Raw genomic sequence first — 19,500 nt, 5'->3', positions numbered from 1 at the left:
GGGGGTGAATAACTTGTTCAGGCCATTCTGTCTGGCTCTAATGTCCATCCATCCTACCCTTCCAGGCCAGCTGTGAAGAACCCCGGCCAAAGGCCTCATAAACCTGCTCCCCTTCAAACTTACTTTGTCTCTGGGGAGAGGGGGGTTACTAGGAATCAGGGTTTCCTTTCCAAATGATCAAGTTCTAGAATATATACAATGTATCAAGTGTATGAGCTTAAGTAGACACCCCAAACCTATCGTTATGGGTTGAATTGTCCCCCGCAAATTCAACATTGAAGTGCTAACCCATAGTACACCTCAGAATGTGACTCTCTTCAGAAATAAGGTCACTGCAGATGTCATTAATTAAGATGAGGTTATACCGGAATACAGTGAGCCCCTAATACAATATGACAGTATCTTCACCAAAGGGAAATGTGAACAAATTTGGACACACAGACCAGGGTGACGCATCTGGAAACCAAGGAACACCAAAGACCACCAGCAAAGCAACAGAAGGTGGGAGAGACACGGAACAGCTTCTCCCTCCGAGCTCTCAGGAGGAACCACCTGCCACTCTCTGTTGTAGGACTTCTGTCTTCCAGAACTATGAGGCGATCTATTTCTGTTTCAGCCACCCCAGTTGGTGGTACGATTTGTTATGGCAACCCTAGCAAACACTTACACCCACACTTTATACTGCCTAGGAAAACATGAGTGCACAGTAAACGCACCAGGATAATACAGAGCAAATCCAGGGGTGTAGTTATTGCAGGGCACGTGGGGGATAATGCCACGGGGCGGGGGGGCAAACCCGGGGTGAGGGGTCTCTGCTGCATGGGAAGTGGTGGAAATTGAATGGGTAGGTGGATTCCAGGATGTTTTTGCATTAATGTCATTTTCTAGGTCTTACATGAAGTATCTTCAAGTTTTAAAAGTTAAATAAAGTTTTCACGTTAGAAACCCGATGACTTGTTGGAATCCCACGAGTCCACGACAAAGCCAGGCCGGATCCCGGGCCTCAGGCTGTCCACAGCAACCTTCCGCCCTCTCCTTGCTCCCAGAGGGTGGTGGTTGCTAATCACAAGGCCCATTTTGTCAATGGGGGATGCACGTGCTTGGCATTTTAATTACTTACCATCAAGTAACGTTTTGGTCCTAGCAAAAGTATTGGAAGAACCTAGAATCATTCCTGAGTTTGAGATAATTGCCTGGGGCCTATTGTAGGGGTGGGCGGTGCTCGATAAATCGCTGCTGCTAAATCTAAGAGGTTCAAATATACATCCCAGCCCAGAAATTTCCTCACCAGGGTGGAGGCCAAAAGCACCGAATTCCTTCCCCCTCTTCCATCTTCCACATTTGTCACAATTGCTCTTGATGTTAATTTCAATCTCATTTCATCAGAACAGAAATGTCAAGGGAAGAAAGACCACACTCCCTCATTCCACCCTGGGATGGGCTGGCCCCAGAACCTCCTTCTCTCCTCTTTAATGCTTTTACTAAGAATGTTCCCAGCTCACCTTACTCTATAGCTGGGCATTCAACCAGCAGGTGGTCACTCTGCTCGTAGTATGTTGAAGAAAAATGCCCTAGGGAGAGCAAACTGAGCCTCTTACCTGACTCCTGGAGATATCGATACACCAGAAAGTTCACTTCGTCACTGGTTATGCTCATCTTAGCCTCACCTCGCGGCGATGAGGTCTTTAGGAAGCGGGAGCCACCCTCTGTTAGAGAAAAGCAGAAAGAGAGTTTTGAAACACTGCCGCATTGTTTTTTTCTCTGCACTCATTTTGAGACAACTGAAGAAAATAGTAACCATGCTATCATACACAGGAAGGCAATTAATGTCTGATTTGTGTTATATTTTGCAATGATGTGATTCTATAAAAACTTCATAATTATATATGTATATATAAAATACATCTAGACGAAATCTTTTCAAAAAAAGAAAAGTGGGTATATTTTATAAGGTCAGGGTAGAGTAAGGTATAAGCCACATTAACGAAGCCAAATCGAGGGGCAACAGAATGAAAACAACTGGCGTTTTATCCAGTAGAAGTCACGTGTGTGTGATGATTCACAGTGCACTTGATAACTGCTACGAACAGAATCCCCACGTGCACTTGGGCAGATGCAGTGGGACTAGGCACAAAGTATTTTCCAGACAGTTGGAGATGACGGAGTGGACAAGCAGTCATGTCAGCACCCCTAGGAAGAGTGACCACCTGGTCCTGGAGAAACAGTTCATCACCACACCTTTCTCTCACAAAAGTTTAAATGGGTTTCAACAATAAGCTTGAAAGTCACTCTTCCCGAGGAGCGAAGTAATTACATGTCACCTTAACATCCTTTCTTCAGGGAGGCCAGGGCTCCAGGTAGACAGCTGAGCCAAAGGCAGAGAGACCCTGTTTGTATTTCACTGCAGAACCTACTGCCTCAGTCTGGCTATGACTTCTGGTGCCTGCAAGGCCGGTGGAAAATTGGGGAGGTGGGGAGAGTGAAAATTGCAGGGGTCTCTGTGCCTGACACAGCCAGGAAGATAGAGTCTGGTTTTCTTCAAAAACCATCCTAGCTAGATGCATGAGCAAACCAGCCCACAGAGGACAGAAGTCAATCAGGAAATGGAACTCTTTGGTACAGGGACAAACCAGAAGTCATCCATCAATCAGAGCCATGCACACCACAAGCAGTAACCCCCTAAAAGGCTACAACTTATTTCAATGATGTCATCAATACCAAACACTTTTAGGTTGTTTGGGAGCTGTCTTCAGAGTCCATGTCATACATTTTCATATACATTTATGGGCAGCAAAACTTTTATCATTGAATGAGGATTATGTTTTTGTTTGTTTAGAAAAAGATAAAAGCATAAAGTGTATGTTCAAGTTGGGAGATATTTTACATTTAATGGGAGGACTTGAACTAAAGGTTGCTGTGCGGGACATACCCTAAGATGGCCCCCAATGAGTCCACCTGGTCTGACCCCCTCCCCTTGAGTGTGGGCGGTACCTGTGACTTAGTTGTATCCCACAGAATATGTCAAGGGCATGAGATAGCACTCCCTTGAGTTGGGTTACAGCACATGGCAAGGCTGACCAGACGTCACGCCTATGGTTATCATGTTGTATGACACAATACTCCTCTTGGCAGCCTGCCTGCAGGGAGAGGCCTTCCTGCTGGCCCTGAAGATGTAAAATGCCATCATGTGATCTGCCCGGGGAACTGCAAGCAGCCTGCAGGGAACTGAGGGCGTCAGTCCTAAAACCACAGGAACTGAATTTTGCCAACAACCTGAACTTGGAAGATGAGAACACAGCCAGGCTGGCCCCTTGACTGCAGTCTGGTGAGATCCTGAGCAGAGAACACAGCTGAGCCATGCCCAGACTCCTGATCCACAGAAATTAGGAGATAATCAATGTGTCATCTCAATCTGTAGTCATTTGTTTTAACTAATTTTTTTGACGGCTGGCCAGTACGAGGATCTGAACCCGTGATCTTGGTGTTATAAGGCTGTGCTCTAACCCACTGAGCTAACCGGCCAGCCCCCATAGTAACTTGCTATGAGCAATAGATAACTAATGCAGCTGCCTCTTCACTCCTCCCAGGTCTCCCTCTGCAGTCTTACAGGATGTTATTTTATACTCACTACAACTTTGCCACCCAAAATGCTTATCTTCTTTGCTTACTTTGGTGACATTTCTGTACTTTTGCACATACTGCAAAGAAATTTTGGCATTCAAAATCCAAACCTGCCCTGAGATCTGTGCCTGAACTCTGGGGAGTTCGCTCATAAGTCAGCACTAAGAAGAAAATAGGAAAGACTACTTAAGAAGCTGTGAAATCAGAGCATAACCTAGCGAAAAAAATAAAATATTTAAGGGGAAGAAATTAAATAACAACAAAAATATATCTAACAGGATACTGCAGCTCTCAGCACGTTTGGATAATGCTGAGTGTGCAGTAATGGTGACAGCTTGTCTGCAATGACAAATTTACGGGGTTTTGGGTGTTCTCTGTCTACCTGCACAGCTGGAAAGCTCTGGTTTTATATCACCAACTTCTGATGACAAAGTAATGGAAGGGCAGTGGCCTCACAGGGTTCCCAAGAGGGCCAGAACGAATGGACTTGAAAAATGGCTTGCAACTTACAAATCCCCCAATATAAATGTATCCTGTGGTTAACACCATTATTCTCCAGGCTATATACACATTTGCGAAAGATGATAAACACAGAATTTTGAAATAAATTTTGATCAGTGTATTATAGAAGTATAGGAAGTAATTAAGGCTGCCTTTCCTCGGGCTAGCTGAACTCCGCATTCCCTTCCAGCCCTAATGTCCCATGATTTACTACATAGATGAAAACACAATTTTCAGCATCTTAATCTCTAGCTAGAGAATCTTTAAAAAAAAAAAAAAAAAATCAGTGATCTGAAGCATGGACTGAATTTTAGCAATTACTTTTTCACAATGGAAGATTTTCTTGTTTAAGGCCTTTGGATGGGTGGGAGTGCAGCTAGGAAGAATAGAACTCTATAATTTCAGCCTCAGTTAGCCCTGAAAATTTCTGGAAGGGTGTAGAAACAGGATAGCAGTGCTAGCACGGGATGGCAGCGGGATGCGGTCAAATCTGGAGTCCCTCAGAAAACAAGCGAACCACAAAAGACACGTCAACACCATGCATGGGCCGGCAGACGTTGGTCCACCTGCAAGGATCGGCACAGTTTGGAATGGACCGAGCTTGCGAAGTCTCTGGGTCTCATCTCTGCATGTTACGGAGAGGAAAACAAGGCACGGGTAGGAAGCTGTGTTCTCTAGGACCTCATGAGGAGTGGACAGAACCCAGTTCCCCTGAGCCAGGTGCTTCTCTTGCTCTGCCACCTCTAAGTCCTGTCTCTTTTATTCTGTGCTGTCGGGTGCTTAGCAACAGTAACATCTGATGAAGAAGGTTTCTCAGCCACGGCACTTTTGACATTTGGGGCCAGATGAGCCTCTGTCGTGGGGCTGTCCTGGGCACTGCAGCACCCCTGGCCTCCCCCCACCCCCTGCAGCTGTGACCATCAAATATGTCTCCAGACACAGTCAAATGTTCCACATTGCAAAACGGCAGCTGGCTGAGAAGCACTGCTTTAGAAGAAAACAAACATTCTGTGTTCGAAATAAACTCCATTTATAAACTTGTAAGGCAACATGGAGCTGGCTCCCAACACGGCCTGCTGGGCACCACAAGAACCTGGCTTATTCATGTAGTTGATGTAAAATCTTTCTGAAAAGTGTTTTCACAAAAAAATTAAATACTGATTGTGTCTTTCAGGATCCAGACCTTCCTTGCTTTCCTAAGATGGTTGCCTGACATGCAGACGACACCCTTGTACACAGAATCTGGTCAATGTTCCACACCCCATGGAGTCTAATAAATAGACGTGCACATGCACGTGCTCCCGTGGAACTATGGAGAATCAGAACGGAGGAAGATCCTCAAGAGACAGGGTTGTAGGCTGTTTCCATGAATCCTCTAATTTGCTTTAGGCATCGTCCTCTTCTTCAACCAGGGAAAAGAGCTATGTAAGCTGTGGATTCCTGCTTTCTGATCACAGCTTCACTGTCTCTCCAAATTTATAATAAGTTAGGGTCCAAGGATTGGAGTGCTTTCCCCAATACAGTGCTAATTTTTAAAGAGTTTTTGATTTGTGAGCAGCAGAGAAAACAAAACAAAAACTATCCCTGGCCTACAAGAGAACTGGGGATGGGATGTCATTTGGTTAACAGGGCTGAGTGTTTTGCCTCAAGCACACGCTTTCATTTTTGAAGACTGATTTAAGAATTGGATCTGAGTTTTTCCCCCCACAACCACCTACTTCACTAACTTTTAAGTTATTATTTTTCGGGGTAGCCTGTTGGCTCAGTTGGTTAGAATGCAGCCTTTATAACATGAGGGTCATGGGTTCTGATCCCCATACTAGCCGGCTACCAAAACAAACAAACTAACAAACAAAACCCCCAAAACAAACAAACAAAAAGCTCAAGTGATTATTTTTCTTTTAAAACTTAATTCCAAAAAGAATTTACAGTGGCTAGAGAACATTCAACACATACATGAAAATATTCCTTTATCTGACCATAAACCTAGCAGCAATATTTAATCCCCTTTGGCTCTTTGGGTTTCATCACACCAAAATCAAGACGCACTGTCAATCCACCGGGTGTTTGGTTGTGATATCTCTAAGTAACACACTTGACAACTGGCTGCTGGTGCTTTTGTGAACAATCTTCATATTTTTGACTTGAATGAGTGAATTGGCCAATATTCCTTTGCAAGAACTACCGTTCTAGACAAACTTCACTCAACATAAGGCTGGAAAATAAATATTACCTCTCCTCTTTTCTCTAACACCAAACTAAATTTCACCAAAAGATGTTAAATTATGGATCTTCCCCCCGGGGGTTTGCTGTATATTTTCATGCAAATAAACACACTGGAGTTAGAAACCTCTTCCAAGTTCAGCAGAGCCTGCAACCAGAAAGAGGACCTTTGCAATGCGAGCCGCTCCTGGCTTGAGTGACAGCGCAGTGTGAGCTGTTCCTGTTTTCTCCCGTCTGGCGGTCACATCCTGAGGCCAGTCTGTAAGCAAAGACCGAGGGACGAGGGACGGGGCCCTCATCTCTCTTCACTGGGAAAACCAGCAGTGCCGAACCCTCGGAGACTTGAGTCTTCCAGCTCTCCAACGCTGCTTCCCAGCCCCCAGCCCTGCCATGCTTACAAATACAGCAGCTCCTGGGGTGGAAATGCAAATGTGAAGGGCCAGCCAAGGCGAGGCTGTGAACTCCTCGGGAGCCACCCTCCTTCACTGCACGCTGTGTCTATGCGGGAACGGGAGAGCCGGGGCTTCCCACGCCACACAGAAGAGGGTCAAATCTAGGTGAAGGGTCCAGCTCCCATTACTGTGCTTTGTAAAACCGTGGTAAAATAGACGTAACATAGAATTTACCATTTAACCATGTTTAAGTGCACAATTCAGTGTCATTAAGGACATTCACACTGTCACACAACCATCAGCACCAACTCCCCAAGAGAGAAACTGCACCCACCAAGCACTGCCTCCCAGTGCCCCTCCCAGCCCCTGGAACCACCAATCGCTCTACTTTCTGTCTCTATGAATTTGACCACTCAAGAGACCTCATATAAGTCTAGAGAGCAGAACAATCCGGAACTCCCAACATTTTGATCGTAAGGAGGAGAGATGGCATCCCGAGGCCACAGACATTCTGTTGGGTCCTCACAACGCCAGTTTCCCTTTTCCAGAAGTACTTTTACCTGCAGACACTCTCTGGAACGATTTGACAACGGCCTCTCTCAGACGTCCTGGGCATGACATTCACAAGACCGTTTCATCGCGGCCAGCCTCCGCCAGTCCCTGTTTTAAAGGCCTTTCCTGCCACTTGCTACTCCCAGCAAACTAACCATCCCACGCTAATGAGTACGAGGACCACCCCCCTCACTTAGGCTCCCTCCATCCAAGATGCAGACGTGAGAAACGAGAGCAAAGCTGACACGCTGGGAATGGGAGAGCTGGGCTATCTTGGTTGTGCAGTGTTCTGAGATCACGTGTAACATCAGGACTCTAACTGCTGCTGTGCACTTTACTAAGTTATCACCAATAACATGCATTGTTTCCAACAAGCTCCTCTTAGCAAAAGAAAGCCCTGTGGAGGGAATGGGAAACCTCCGCAGGGAAAAGGACCAGCCCCTTCACATCATGCAAGCGCATGTGGATCGCCTCCTCCTGGTCCCTGCCGTCCTGCGGCAAATACAAACACATGTGATATGCTTTGCAGGATGAGATCCAAGGAGATAACAGGAGAAAATTACTAAGTAGCTGCTATATTCAAGGCATGGTGTTTAGCACTGCTAAACAAATTTATAAATACACACACAGAGTCCTTGCTCTTTAGCTGTTTAGTAAAACACCTACACAATAATGCAAAGCTCCAACAGTAACCCCCCCCACACACACACACCCCCCAAGGAACTAGAGGGTGGGGCAGAGTTCTGAGGAAGGAAAGTTCATGGAGGAGGAGGGACAGTTTGGAAGCCAGAGAAGTTAAATTCTTGACTGATTGAGACAAGACTTTGGATGAGGAGAAGTTAAGAGAAAGAGAAAGAAGCACAGGCGCTTCATCATGTGTGTGTCTGGGGGGCGGGGGGGGGGGGGGCTTTATTCAAACGGGTTTTGAAGTTTCATGATGTGCCAAATGCACCGCTTGACCCAGAGCGTGAGAAGCACCCTCTGGGCCAGGGTCAAAGTGAAGCATCAGAGACGTCTGTGCATTCGGGGAGAGGCCCGCCTGTGCTGGCGACGTCTGCGCACTTGAGGAGAGCTTCGCCTGCTCCAGCGACGTCTATGCATTCAGGGTGAAATCCACCTTTGCCCTCTCTGCCAGGAACGACTTTTGCATGCTCAGAATGTCTGTGCTGGTGACAACAAGGCGAGGGCAGATGAAGGCGACAGTTCAGACCGGTATGAGCTCACTGGCTAGAGATGTGGTCAATAACCTCTTGAGAGCCTCAGAGGACAGTAAAGGACGTGAGACTGGCAGCCTCATGGCTCAGAGCCACACAGCCTGATTTCTAACCAAGGCTCCATCACGGTCCAACTCTGGGATCAGGGCACATTCTGTGCCTTGGTTTCCTCGTCTCTACACTGCGGATCATAACTGCCCCTGTTGTAAGGGCAGGTTGGGAGGATTCCGCGCTTTTATATAAATTCTCAGCACAGGGCTCCGTGTGCAGGTGACATCCGGGCCATGTTAGCCAACTCCCAAGATTCCCCAGAGCGGCCTGAGGGGCCCACGGACGGTCAGGGAAACACACCTGCCCTCGCAGGACGCCTCAGGGCAAGTGACAGGCAGGCAGGGCGGCGCTCACAAAGCTGGGACAAGAAACAACTGTCATCACCAGAGGACCTGGGCATCCTTTTCCTATTCCATACAGCTGGGGACACAGCTCTCGTTTTAACACCTAGCGGGTTTCCAGATCGCATGGCATCCGTGTCCAGCTTTCCAGTTCTGGGAACTCCAGTGGATGACTTCCAGCCTCTCCTGTTCTAAAATAAAAGAGAGCTTTGGCGGCTTTCACAGATCCTCCTTGGCTCCAAACAGAGGCGAGAAAGGGGGGACTCTTAATTAGAGCCATTGTGTTTATTTTCTTGCCTGACCCAGTTTTGATTAGAGACACCTTCAATTAGACTGATTTGAGGTCTTCGGAGCTGTGTTTGTGCCAAAAAGAAATAACCACTTTCCACTTTGAGTTAAAGCCACAACAGTCCCTCACTGTGCTGCTTAAGGAAGAAGGAAAAATTAGTGCAAGCTGATGACATTTCGGGAGTTTCCCCGCTGAAGATAAGTAATTCAATATAAATAATAACTTAGGGTTAGAGCTGTCAAGAAAAAAAAGCGAAAATTATTTTTAGTAATTCTTTTTATGCCTTAATTTCAGGGTGGCAAAAGCTGTTAATTCGCAGTTCCCTTCACAAAATAGTTCAAAATTCAGTCCCAAGAGGAATGTTGTTGAAGAGTTTTATTTAGTATATACTAAATATACATATTTAATAGCATTTAATGTGCCATCATTTCCTGGGAAGGGAGAGGCCTGAAAATAACAAAATCTTAATTGCTATCTAATTATCCTACAAAGTAGAATCACATGAGGCCTACTTGAGCTCATGTGCTGGTAGTTGGGGACCGAGACAGCAAATCAGTCTCTTGCGAAGAGTAGGAAAGCCTCGTCCGGGAACCGTGAGCTATGCACACACAGCTCAGAGGAAGCACCCACAGTCTAGAAAGGGCGATACATATATGGAGGTACTCAGACATCTTTTGAGGGGAAGGTTTCTCTTTAGTCCAACTGCCCCATTATGAAAAGATTTTTTAAAACCCTCCAAAGCAGCCCTTTCTTTCTGAAGGGACGTAAGAAAGTGTGTCTCATGTCTGCTATTAGCCTGCTGGTGTTGACGCTGGAAAAATCTATGGCTTAAAGTCATCGTTTGGACACGGCTCAGGTCTGTGGGAGGTGTTCCATGCAGACTGGGGACCGAGAGCCAGAGCAGCTGGAAAATCTGCTCAAAATGACCTCATCATGAAAGGGCGCGTCTCTCTCTCTCTCTCTGCATTTCTTTATGGAAATGAGCAAATTCTCTGCTGACCTGGACACAAGAGGAGCCCTTACGTCCCCGTCTGCTTTCTCCACACTGTTTCTCTATTCCGACAAACTGAGATTTTCACCTCACAGCCAGCAGCTAGTTTAAGATGAAATTTTTAATGTACGTGTTACCATTTACATATAAATCCCAATGTACCTCTTCTAAACTTTGCTTGGGGACCAGCTTATTTTGGGGATAAAATAGGCTGCTTTTACCACTTTGCACATTTTTTCATCTTTCGTAGTTTTAGCTTCTTGTCCACGAACAGCATGGTTCAATAAATTGTAAAAAGGTATGGGAACTAGCATGCCTCCATTAAAATGATTTCAGAAAGCAATATATCACACATAGTGCATGCTTGCTAGGTATGAGGCATAAGTGCTGAAAGCTTGCTATGTTTATCTCACGTACCCATCACAACTCTGAGAGGTAAATGTGATCATTACTCCTATTATCACCACTTTACAGGTTAAGCAATGAAGGTTTAGAGAAGATAACCAACTTAAATTAAATCCCAGTGGAGCCAGGATTTAATGTTATGCTGCCTGACATTAAATGCTACACTCTTAAGGTGTAACTTAAATTTCTCAAAACTATCTAATGGAAAGAGGTTTATTGGGTGGGAGGGGACCACAACAAAACTGAAAAGAAGGCTAACGCGCATTTATAGTTTGATCCCAAGTGTAGAAAAATGTAGACATAGGAAAAAATTGGGCAGAAATACATGAAAACATTAACAGCGATTTTATGTTGGTTGCTTTCTTTCAGAAACTTCATTTACAAATGTGTATGATGCAAAATTTTGTTTTGTTTTGTACACAAACACACACCCTACACGCAAATAGCAGACAGCCTCCAAAATTTACTTACACCCTTCTCCAAGGACGGGATTATGCTGTACTTACGTCTGTGCAAGGAGTGTGTGCCTTTCTGTATTTTCCGTATTTTCCACTATGAACATTAAGTGTTTTCATATTTATTAGAATGTAACTAAAACCTGGCAATGTCTTCAGAAACTAAGTATGAAATGAAGCTCCAGGGTTGGCAGAGCAGAAAGGATGGGTCTTGTGCCAGAAAAAGAATGCCACTCCTCATCGAACAAAAAGTCCCCAGCCTTTAGAAAAGGTCCTTTCTGTGCCCGCCACCTTTCTAGGTTAATTAATAGCTGGTTGGGGCTTTCATCCAAACCCCATGTGCACGTCCACAACAGATGCAAAATGCCAGGAAAGGCGCCTGGGAGGCTGGATCTGCAGGAAGCCTTCCTGAAAATGCTCAACCTAGTAAGAGCAAACCATTGCTAAAAAAGCCCACATCCCATGAGCCGGATGACAAAACAGCACAATTTTCCTCTTATATTCCCCTCCCCTCTACACAGTTAAATGCAAGTTCATGTACCCAAGATCTCAAAGCAGACTGCCTCGGGGGATACCGACGCTACTGCTCTCACATACGCATAGTTCGTCCTGGTTTCCCAATGACTTTGGTCTTTAAGTTAATAACACTTCTGATGTCGAGATCAATTGTGACCTATTTCCTAGCAAGAAATTAATTTACAGATTTCAATTATCTTGAAGACAGAGAGCTTGAATACAGATTCCACACAATGTGCACTAGGCCCTCAAACAAATTTAAGGAATACACACAGCCTGGTTAGGAAATCTCTATTAGATACTGATTTTTCACCTACATATGAAGGATTTAATTTTAGCTGCAATGGCTCTCTTCCCTGCAGAGGGTGGAGTCACAAGTGGGGTCCTCTGCTCCTATGATGCAGCCAGCGGCTTTCTCTGTAGACACAAAGGCAGACAATGCCTTACCCCCACCAAGGTGGCCTGGACCTCATATAGTCTTGGTGTTACCTCAGCTTTCAGTGCTTCCATTAAAATGACTGACAAAGAAAAATTTTAAGAAGGTAAAAACTGTAGGCACTGTGAACCCGGATAAGAGATGGAGTCCAACCGTCCTCACATTTATGTCAGCAAACAGAGGTACTAACCATTGTAATTAAATGCTCAGCACCTTAAAACTCCACAGCCACATGACTGATAACATTTAAAACACAAAATAAAATACTGACAGCAGCAGCGGTCAGCATCCCCAGTCTCCTCGCTACTGACGTTTGGGGCCAGATCATTGGTTGTCAGGGACTGCCCTGCACACTGCAGGGTGCCGAGCAGCACCCCTGGCCTCCTGCCCCTCCACCAGTGTGACAACCAGAAATGTCTCCAGACACTCCCAAGTGTCCTCTGGTTCCCTGAGTTAGGGCACGTACACAGGTCCAGAGCCAGTCCCTGTTACTTGGCAGAAAGGCCCTCCAATTCCTTGTGTAAAAGTTGTGACTCCCTGAATATCTGCAGAGTCTTTGCTAAGTAACCACGATTTGGAATCTGTCTTAACCACATACTTTGTGTGGGCCTCTCAGAGCCTCACCTCCACGTGGCCTGCCACTCAAGAGGCCGCAGTTAGAAGTGGTGAAAATAAAACAGTGAGGTTCCTCTAGGTCAGGGTCAGCAAACTGTGGCCCAGTACCAGTGCCTACAAATAAAGTTTTATTGGCACTCATTCATGTTCCTTCATTTACACATGGTCTATGCTGCTTTCATACTACAATGGCAGAGTTAAGTAGTTATAACACAGACCGTCAGGCCCCCAAAGCCTAAACTATTTACTACCTGGCCTGTGACAGAAAACAGCCGCTGACCTCTGCTCTCCGTTTTCCCTGTTTCTGTATCAGAGAGTCACTGCCTGTCCCTTCCTGGCTCGAAATCTTCCTGCCTGGTAACCTGAACAGTGATACCCCAGATGTGGGTGTTCCTCATGACCATAACCACATTAAAACGGATATCCAGGAAGACACTGTCACCATGGTGTGCTGTGGATGGCTTTCAAAGGAGGGCATGTGTTGAAACCATTTGAATCACATGGAAACAGCTGATAAGCCCTCACTTCTAATGCACAGCACCCGATACGTGCAGAAGGAGGATGCTATTTACAGACTACTCCCGACCTTACTGACGAACTGGAGTGAAGCAAGACTGCTGTTTCTAAAAATAATCCCAAATGACCACCTGCACATACAATGAGTTATCAAAGGCTACAAAAACATGCGAAGTCACTTACGAAACCAAACACAAATACTTCATACACAGTAGGAATTCAATGAATGCTCAATTTAAGTTTTACATTCTCTAAGTACTGAATTAATACTGATCAAAACATTGATGAAAAACTGATCCTCTCTCCCATCTTCCCTCTGACATTTAGAATATGGTCCAATAACATTTCAAGAAATATTGACTGATAGGGCAGCCACTTTGGAAAAGTTCAAAATGTTAAACATAGACTTACCATACAAGCGAGCAATTTCGCTCCTAAGTATACACCACAAAGAAATGAAATTCATGTCCACACAAAAACTGCTCATGAAAATTCACAACAGCATTATTCACAACAGCCAAAAGGTAAATGCAACCCAAACGTCCATCAACTGATGAACAGATGGACAAAACGTTGTCCACCCATGGTCTCTCCATGCAAAGGAATGTTATCCTGTTGTGCAATGGAATGACATGGATGGACCGTGAAAACATCATGCTAGCTGCAAGAAGCCAGTCACACCCTCAATACTGGATACATTTTGTTCTTATTAACAAACTACACTTTTCAAATATTTAAGTCAAATAATATTGGAATTCTTATCCTGTGCATGTTTAACTTGTTAAAACAATTTATACATGTCTGGCTTTAAACAAAAATACCTCAAATGATAAGGTTCTTATATTTTAGTTAAATTTAAGTCTATCATTTTAGTTCTAGTTGGTTCTCTTGAAACAGTAAAGCCAAAATCTTTCCCAAGTTTCCATCTTTACGTTTTAAATTACCAAAATTCTGTGGTTGTTTTGTTTTGTTTTGTTTAAACAACAAAAAAGAAAGCCTTAAAGAAAGAACCAGGAAAAAAAAAACGAGTAAATAAAACAAAACCCTAAAATCTCACATAGCAACAGGTCACGAGATTACTGTTACAGAACTCCGGGGTTGGGGGTGGGGGTGCGGGTATCACTTTCAGCCCTGGATGTGGGCTTCAACTCTGGACACCTGTGCACATACAACTATTTGGTTTGCTATTCTGGAAACCTAGATTTATAAATAGTAATCTACATGATTTTCTCATAAGTTTCAAGGTTAACTAGCAAATCAATTTGCAGAGAGACACAAATCATATTAAGAAACTAATAAAGCATAAAATGAGTATATTGGAGCCAAGTAAAATCTATACTCATGTGCTCAATTATAATTAACTTTTCGGCTTAATTATAACTCATAATGTTGATAAGGCAGATTGATTTTAGAAGGTGCCATCTCTTCCTTGTAAGACCCACAAGAGTTTATTCTAGCTGATTCAGTATCCAAAATTCTTAGAAGGCAGAAAAAGGCTATCTCCTCCTTTAGAATTGACACACAGACCATTATGATTGAACAACGCTCTAGATACTACCTTCCAGCAAGGAGGAAGACCTACAACTTCCTCCTGAAAAAAATCATTTTAAAAAAGAAGGTGTTCAATTTAGGCAAAAAGAAGTTCTGCTTCTCAAATGGATTACAGGTAAGGATCCAGTTGCACATAGGACTGCTTACCGTTATGGTGACTTCATGTGTAGACCTTTGGACCAGTGGGCTTCCCAGCCTCCGATCATAGAAGCGGCAGGGCGTCTGCAGGGACTGGCCTAGTGACAATGGAAAGCTTTAGAAAAAAAGACTTAAAAATCATCAGGGTGTGTTCACCTGTCAACCCCTTCTGTTCCTTTAGGTTTCTCTTTCATCCTACCTCTAACTTAACACATTTCATAGGTTCATCATTTCTGTCTTAGTCCTTAGCATACATTATATGGTTTTCTTTGCAAAGTGGGAAAAAAAAAAAAAAAAGGAGAAATTAAAATGGCCAGACATTACTATGCATGTAGAAATTTGGAAAGAAAAGAGTCTCAAAACAGATAACATTAGCTCAGATATTGCTACTGCTATTATATAATGATAAATTAACATCCACTTGAAATACTTTTGTTTTCAGGACAGTGCCTTATGCAACTGATAAATTAAACTCAGGAGAAATTGCAATCCTCTTCTGCTAAGACCTACAAATGTTTATTATAGCTCATTAAGAATCCAAAATTCTTAGAAGGCAGTAAAAGGTGAATTCATCAGTCAGAACTGACTATACAGCTTGTAACGATTTACTGATACTCAGGAGAAGACAACATGCTTTAGTGCAACTTTAGACATCACTTGGGCCCATGCTGTAAGCATGTAATCCCTGTAAGCACGTTTGTGTGTATACACACCCACCCTCATATGCACTGTGCTCATAAAAGCACAGAAAAACGTTAGAATCTATTTTCCTTTGGGTCCCCTAAAATAGAACAAAACAAAGGCACTAACACATTCCAACTTTTCAATTACTGCTCTGATACATTTCCATTTCATAAGGGTTCCATTTGCACTGATTTTTTTAAGAAGCCAGGTTTATAGCTCGGAAAATGATAATCCTTTATATGAAAAATTGTTTTGGTTTTTCAATCACTATAAACAGTAATTAGCCAACCAGTATTTATTTAAAGTTCTACCTTCTTCCTTATAAAACTTCTTTGGTTGTTAATGAACGCAGTCTCCCAAAGAGTTTAAATGATCATCTACAAACTCAAGAACTAAGGAAATTAAATGCCTGCTATTTTCTTTAGATTCTTACTCAATAGCGTTAAGCAATAAGAAGGTGCCAGGTTTAATATAATTCAAATCCACAAGCAAAGCTATGAGTGAAGGTGCTTCTTATGAGTGAATTTATAGGCAGCTGCATGAAGTGTTTTAAGGAAATTCAAGTAAATTATTCCAACTGAGTCAGGTTTACAGTCATGCAGAGATTAAAAGGATCCTACATGAAGGTTCATAGGCCTCTAAATTCCATTATAGTATAAATATAAGGATATACAAGAAAAAAGTAATAACCAGGGCAATTAAAAAAAAAACTACCACTGAAGAAAATTAATGAGACTTAAAATTCGTCTACAACTCTTAGGCAGAAATTAAAGGGCAACTGAATGAAAGAGACACAAGGGAACATTGATTTTACTTATAAAATAAAAATACATTTGATTATAAAAAACAATTCTGCGGTAGAGGTGAAATAGAATAATACTCCTTATAAGGAGTAAGTAAGTAAGCTGAAGCAGATGCAAATGACTGTTTTCAGGACCGGGCTGTAAATTGCTGGGGGGAAAAAAGAGCCTTATGATGAAATTGCTAAATACCATAAAGTATCAAAATATAAGCAGATGTCACCACAATAAGTGCCAAATTGCTTGCAAATTAAAACACTAAAATCCATAATAATTCAATAAGTAATTAATATATAAACAGCTCTTATTACAGGCTGTCCAAAAAAAAAACAACTTCAGAATCAAATTCCTATTCTTTGGTCCAAAACAGATGGTAACCCACAAATTAGGATCTTGAAACTGAAGATTACCTTTTATATATGCTGATAAACTGAATAAGTGTAATTAACTTATCATCTGTGTGTGATGAACACAAAAAATGGGAATGAATAACATTCTTCTGGTTAGGCAACATGTCAAAACTAATTAGTTAATTGCTAGAAAAAATAAATTAAAATGGGAAATCAGTCTTTCCAATACCTGGTCATTACTGATTTTCCCATTATTAGTACCCAAACAGAGCCATTATCAATAAACAGTGCTGGCAAGAAAGTTTACATATTGCAAAATACTTGTGCAAAATGCAAATAATTTTAACACATGCAATACGTTCTTTATTCTCAAGAGTAAATGCTGAGACTTAATACATATAAAAGGGATTCTGATTTCCCGCCTGTCCCCAGCTCTTGGCATGGCGTACACGTATACTGACAGGCCTTCCATGTAGCAGGTGTCAAGTCCTTGAGGGGGCTCTCTAAGCTGAGACAACAGAGCATGCACTTGCTTTTCCTTAGAAAGCAGGTTAGAATAGAGCTGTGGTGCTACATACATTTCTTAAAAGAACTGAACTCCTACACTGTAATCAAATAAAATCTAAAATAATTTAGAAACTATGAATTCACCAGCCCCCCTTCCCCCATTATCCTCACCTTCCAGTCACAGAAGCACACCTTGCTCAGACTCCATGAGTTCTACCACTCAGTTCTAACTGATGGTCAATAAGCAGACATGGGTAGGGAAGTGTACAAGGTCTGGGCTTTGCCATTAAAACACTGGTCATATGATTTGCTGAGAGCCAGTTCTGACCCTCAAGAATGGCAGAATAATGAGACTGAAGTCACCCAGACCCTCCAATGACCTCGGGGATTTGTCATCTACCCATCTCGGACTACTGCCCCGACCACTGCCTGTTACATGAGAGAGAAATGCCTTTTCTCGTTTGACCCACTGTATTTTTGATGTTTAGCCCATTCCCTAAGAGGAATGCAGAATCCCAGGGGATGACCTCTTTCCTGACCCTCTTTTCTCCCTCCTTGTATCTGTGTTTCCTTCTGTCATATCACCCGTAGCACGCGTTACACGTTTTCTGCCGTAACAGGAGGAAGAACTTGTCATCCAGGTTGACTTCTACAGTCTAGACTTGACACACAGTATGCACTTAATAAAGGTTAGCTCCATGAATGAATGTGAGAATGAACGAACTATATGTATGTGTGTATGAATTGCATTCATGAATGAATGAGTTATATGTATGAAATACCATACCTATAATCAATCAGAACATCAAGGTAGCTGACAACACCCTTTAAGTAGATCTCAGAATCTCTCTATCACATTCATTTCTTCATCATGTCTGCCTAAATTTTACTGCAAAATATCCCAAAGAAGTGCAACATTTTCACATGGATATTGGAATTCAGAAAGATTCCTTAGAAGTTTTTACTGGCATCTTTGAGGACATTCTTGGGGAAGCACAGAAATATCAAGGGATAGTTTTAAAGAATTGTACCCAGAAATGCCTGCTATGGTTTTCCTATTTTTCTAATTTCATGTTTCCGACTACAAGCACCAGTTACCACTTTCTTGGAGTCTGAACCTCACCCGCACTGTCATTTCACTGTTCAACGTGACTGGAAATGGGCCAAGCCTACGCCAGCCAGTCCTCACAGTTAATCTCTCGCCTTTTAATTCTTTGTGTAATTAATGTTTCATGGGGCTGAAGAGCTACAAAGGTCTAGCCAAACGTTGTCCAAACTCAACAGCATCCTCAGCTAAATTTCATTCTAAGTGCAATTCAGCATGTTCGTTCTCATTTAATTCCAAATCCTGTACATCACTTTTCAATAGTGCTTGTGACTGTCTCTGCAGATTTGCAAAACCACTGTGAGGGATTTCTTTCATTGAATATAAGAAATAGTGGGCTAAAGCAATGATTCTTCTTTTTAATACTACATTTTCAAATTCAAACAGTCGTGCTACTTGAAAGCAGTCATTGTGGGAAATTATACTCTTCGCCTATTACGAAAGCATTAGTAATTTAAAGACTACCCTTTAAAGACTATGTCAAGTTCCAAAACATCATTTTTATCACCCCAAAAGAAGAAACTCTGCCTTCAGAACCCACTTACCCTATGGAAGAAAAAATAAAAGAGCCAGAATATCACACCGCTGGCCCGACTAGACACTCCCCTGGACCCTACATAGTTGTTTTGTTTTGTTTTCGATTGGGACAAAAACCACTTAACACAGAATTAAACATTTTAAAGTGCACAATTCAGTGGCATTTAGTACATTCAAATGTTGTGCAACCACCTCTGTCAAGTTCAAAAACACTTTCATTACTCCAAAAGGAAACCCTGTTCCCATTGAGCAGTCACTCCCGGTTCCCTCCCTCTGCGGATTTGCCTATTCGGCACGTTTCATATGAATGGAAACATACAATACATGACCTTTTGTGTCTGGCTTCTTCCACGTTTACAAGGTTCACCCGTGTTGTAGCACGTGTCAGTACCTCATTCCTTCTTGTGGCTGGACGCTACTGCGCCCTGTGGACGGACCCCATTCTGTTTATCCATTCAGTAGCTGATGGGCACTTGGCTATTGTGAATAATGCTGCAACGGACCTTTGTGTACAAGAATGTGTGTGAGCAGCTATTTCCCACCCCTTAGGGTATCCATCCCAGGAGTGGAATTTTCCTACAGAGTTTTGCCTTTATCCTCCTTTACCTAAGCTTCCTCCTCCCCAGGAATGAAAGATGCACAAGACAGTGGAGGGAGGCCAAGCTGGAGCAGACCAGGATCTGGGGAAAGAAGCCGATGTCTAGGTCAAG

The 19,500-nt window shown here is 43.0% G+C and overlaps 1 protein-coding gene across 4 annotated transcripts in view; it reads right to left on the bottom strand.

Moving 5' to 3' along the window:
- The window catches only part of LOC134366805 (F-box-like/WD repeat-containing protein TBL1X), a 213,012-nt gene that overhangs the window by 41,226 nt on the left and 152,286 nt on the right, over positions 1–19,500 (bottom strand). For 3 of the 4 annotated variants that reach the window (XM_063083251.1, XM_063083249.1, XM_063083252.1), the window contains exons 3-4: positions 14,817–14,905; positions 1,599–1,706 (exon numbers count right to left, since the gene is read on the bottom strand). In XM_063083251.1, coding sequence (XP_062939321.1) covers positions 1,599–1,656 — 58 coding nt within the window. In that variant the 5' untranslated portion in view covers positions 1,657–1,706; positions 14,817–14,905. The remainder of the gene's footprint in view (positions 1–1,598; positions 1,707–14,816; positions 14,906–19,500) is intronic. The other variant, XM_063083253.1, reaches the window with a different exon arrangement.

Source organism: Cynocephalus volans, chromosome X (assembly GCF_027409185.1).
Source record: "Cynocephalus volans isolate mCynVol1 chromosome X, mCynVol1.pri, whole genome shotgun sequence".
NCBI lineage: Eukaryota > Metazoa > Chordata > Mammalia > Dermoptera > Cynocephalidae > Cynocephalus > Cynocephalus volans.
This window is presented reverse-complemented; position numbering and strand designations above follow the sequence as displayed.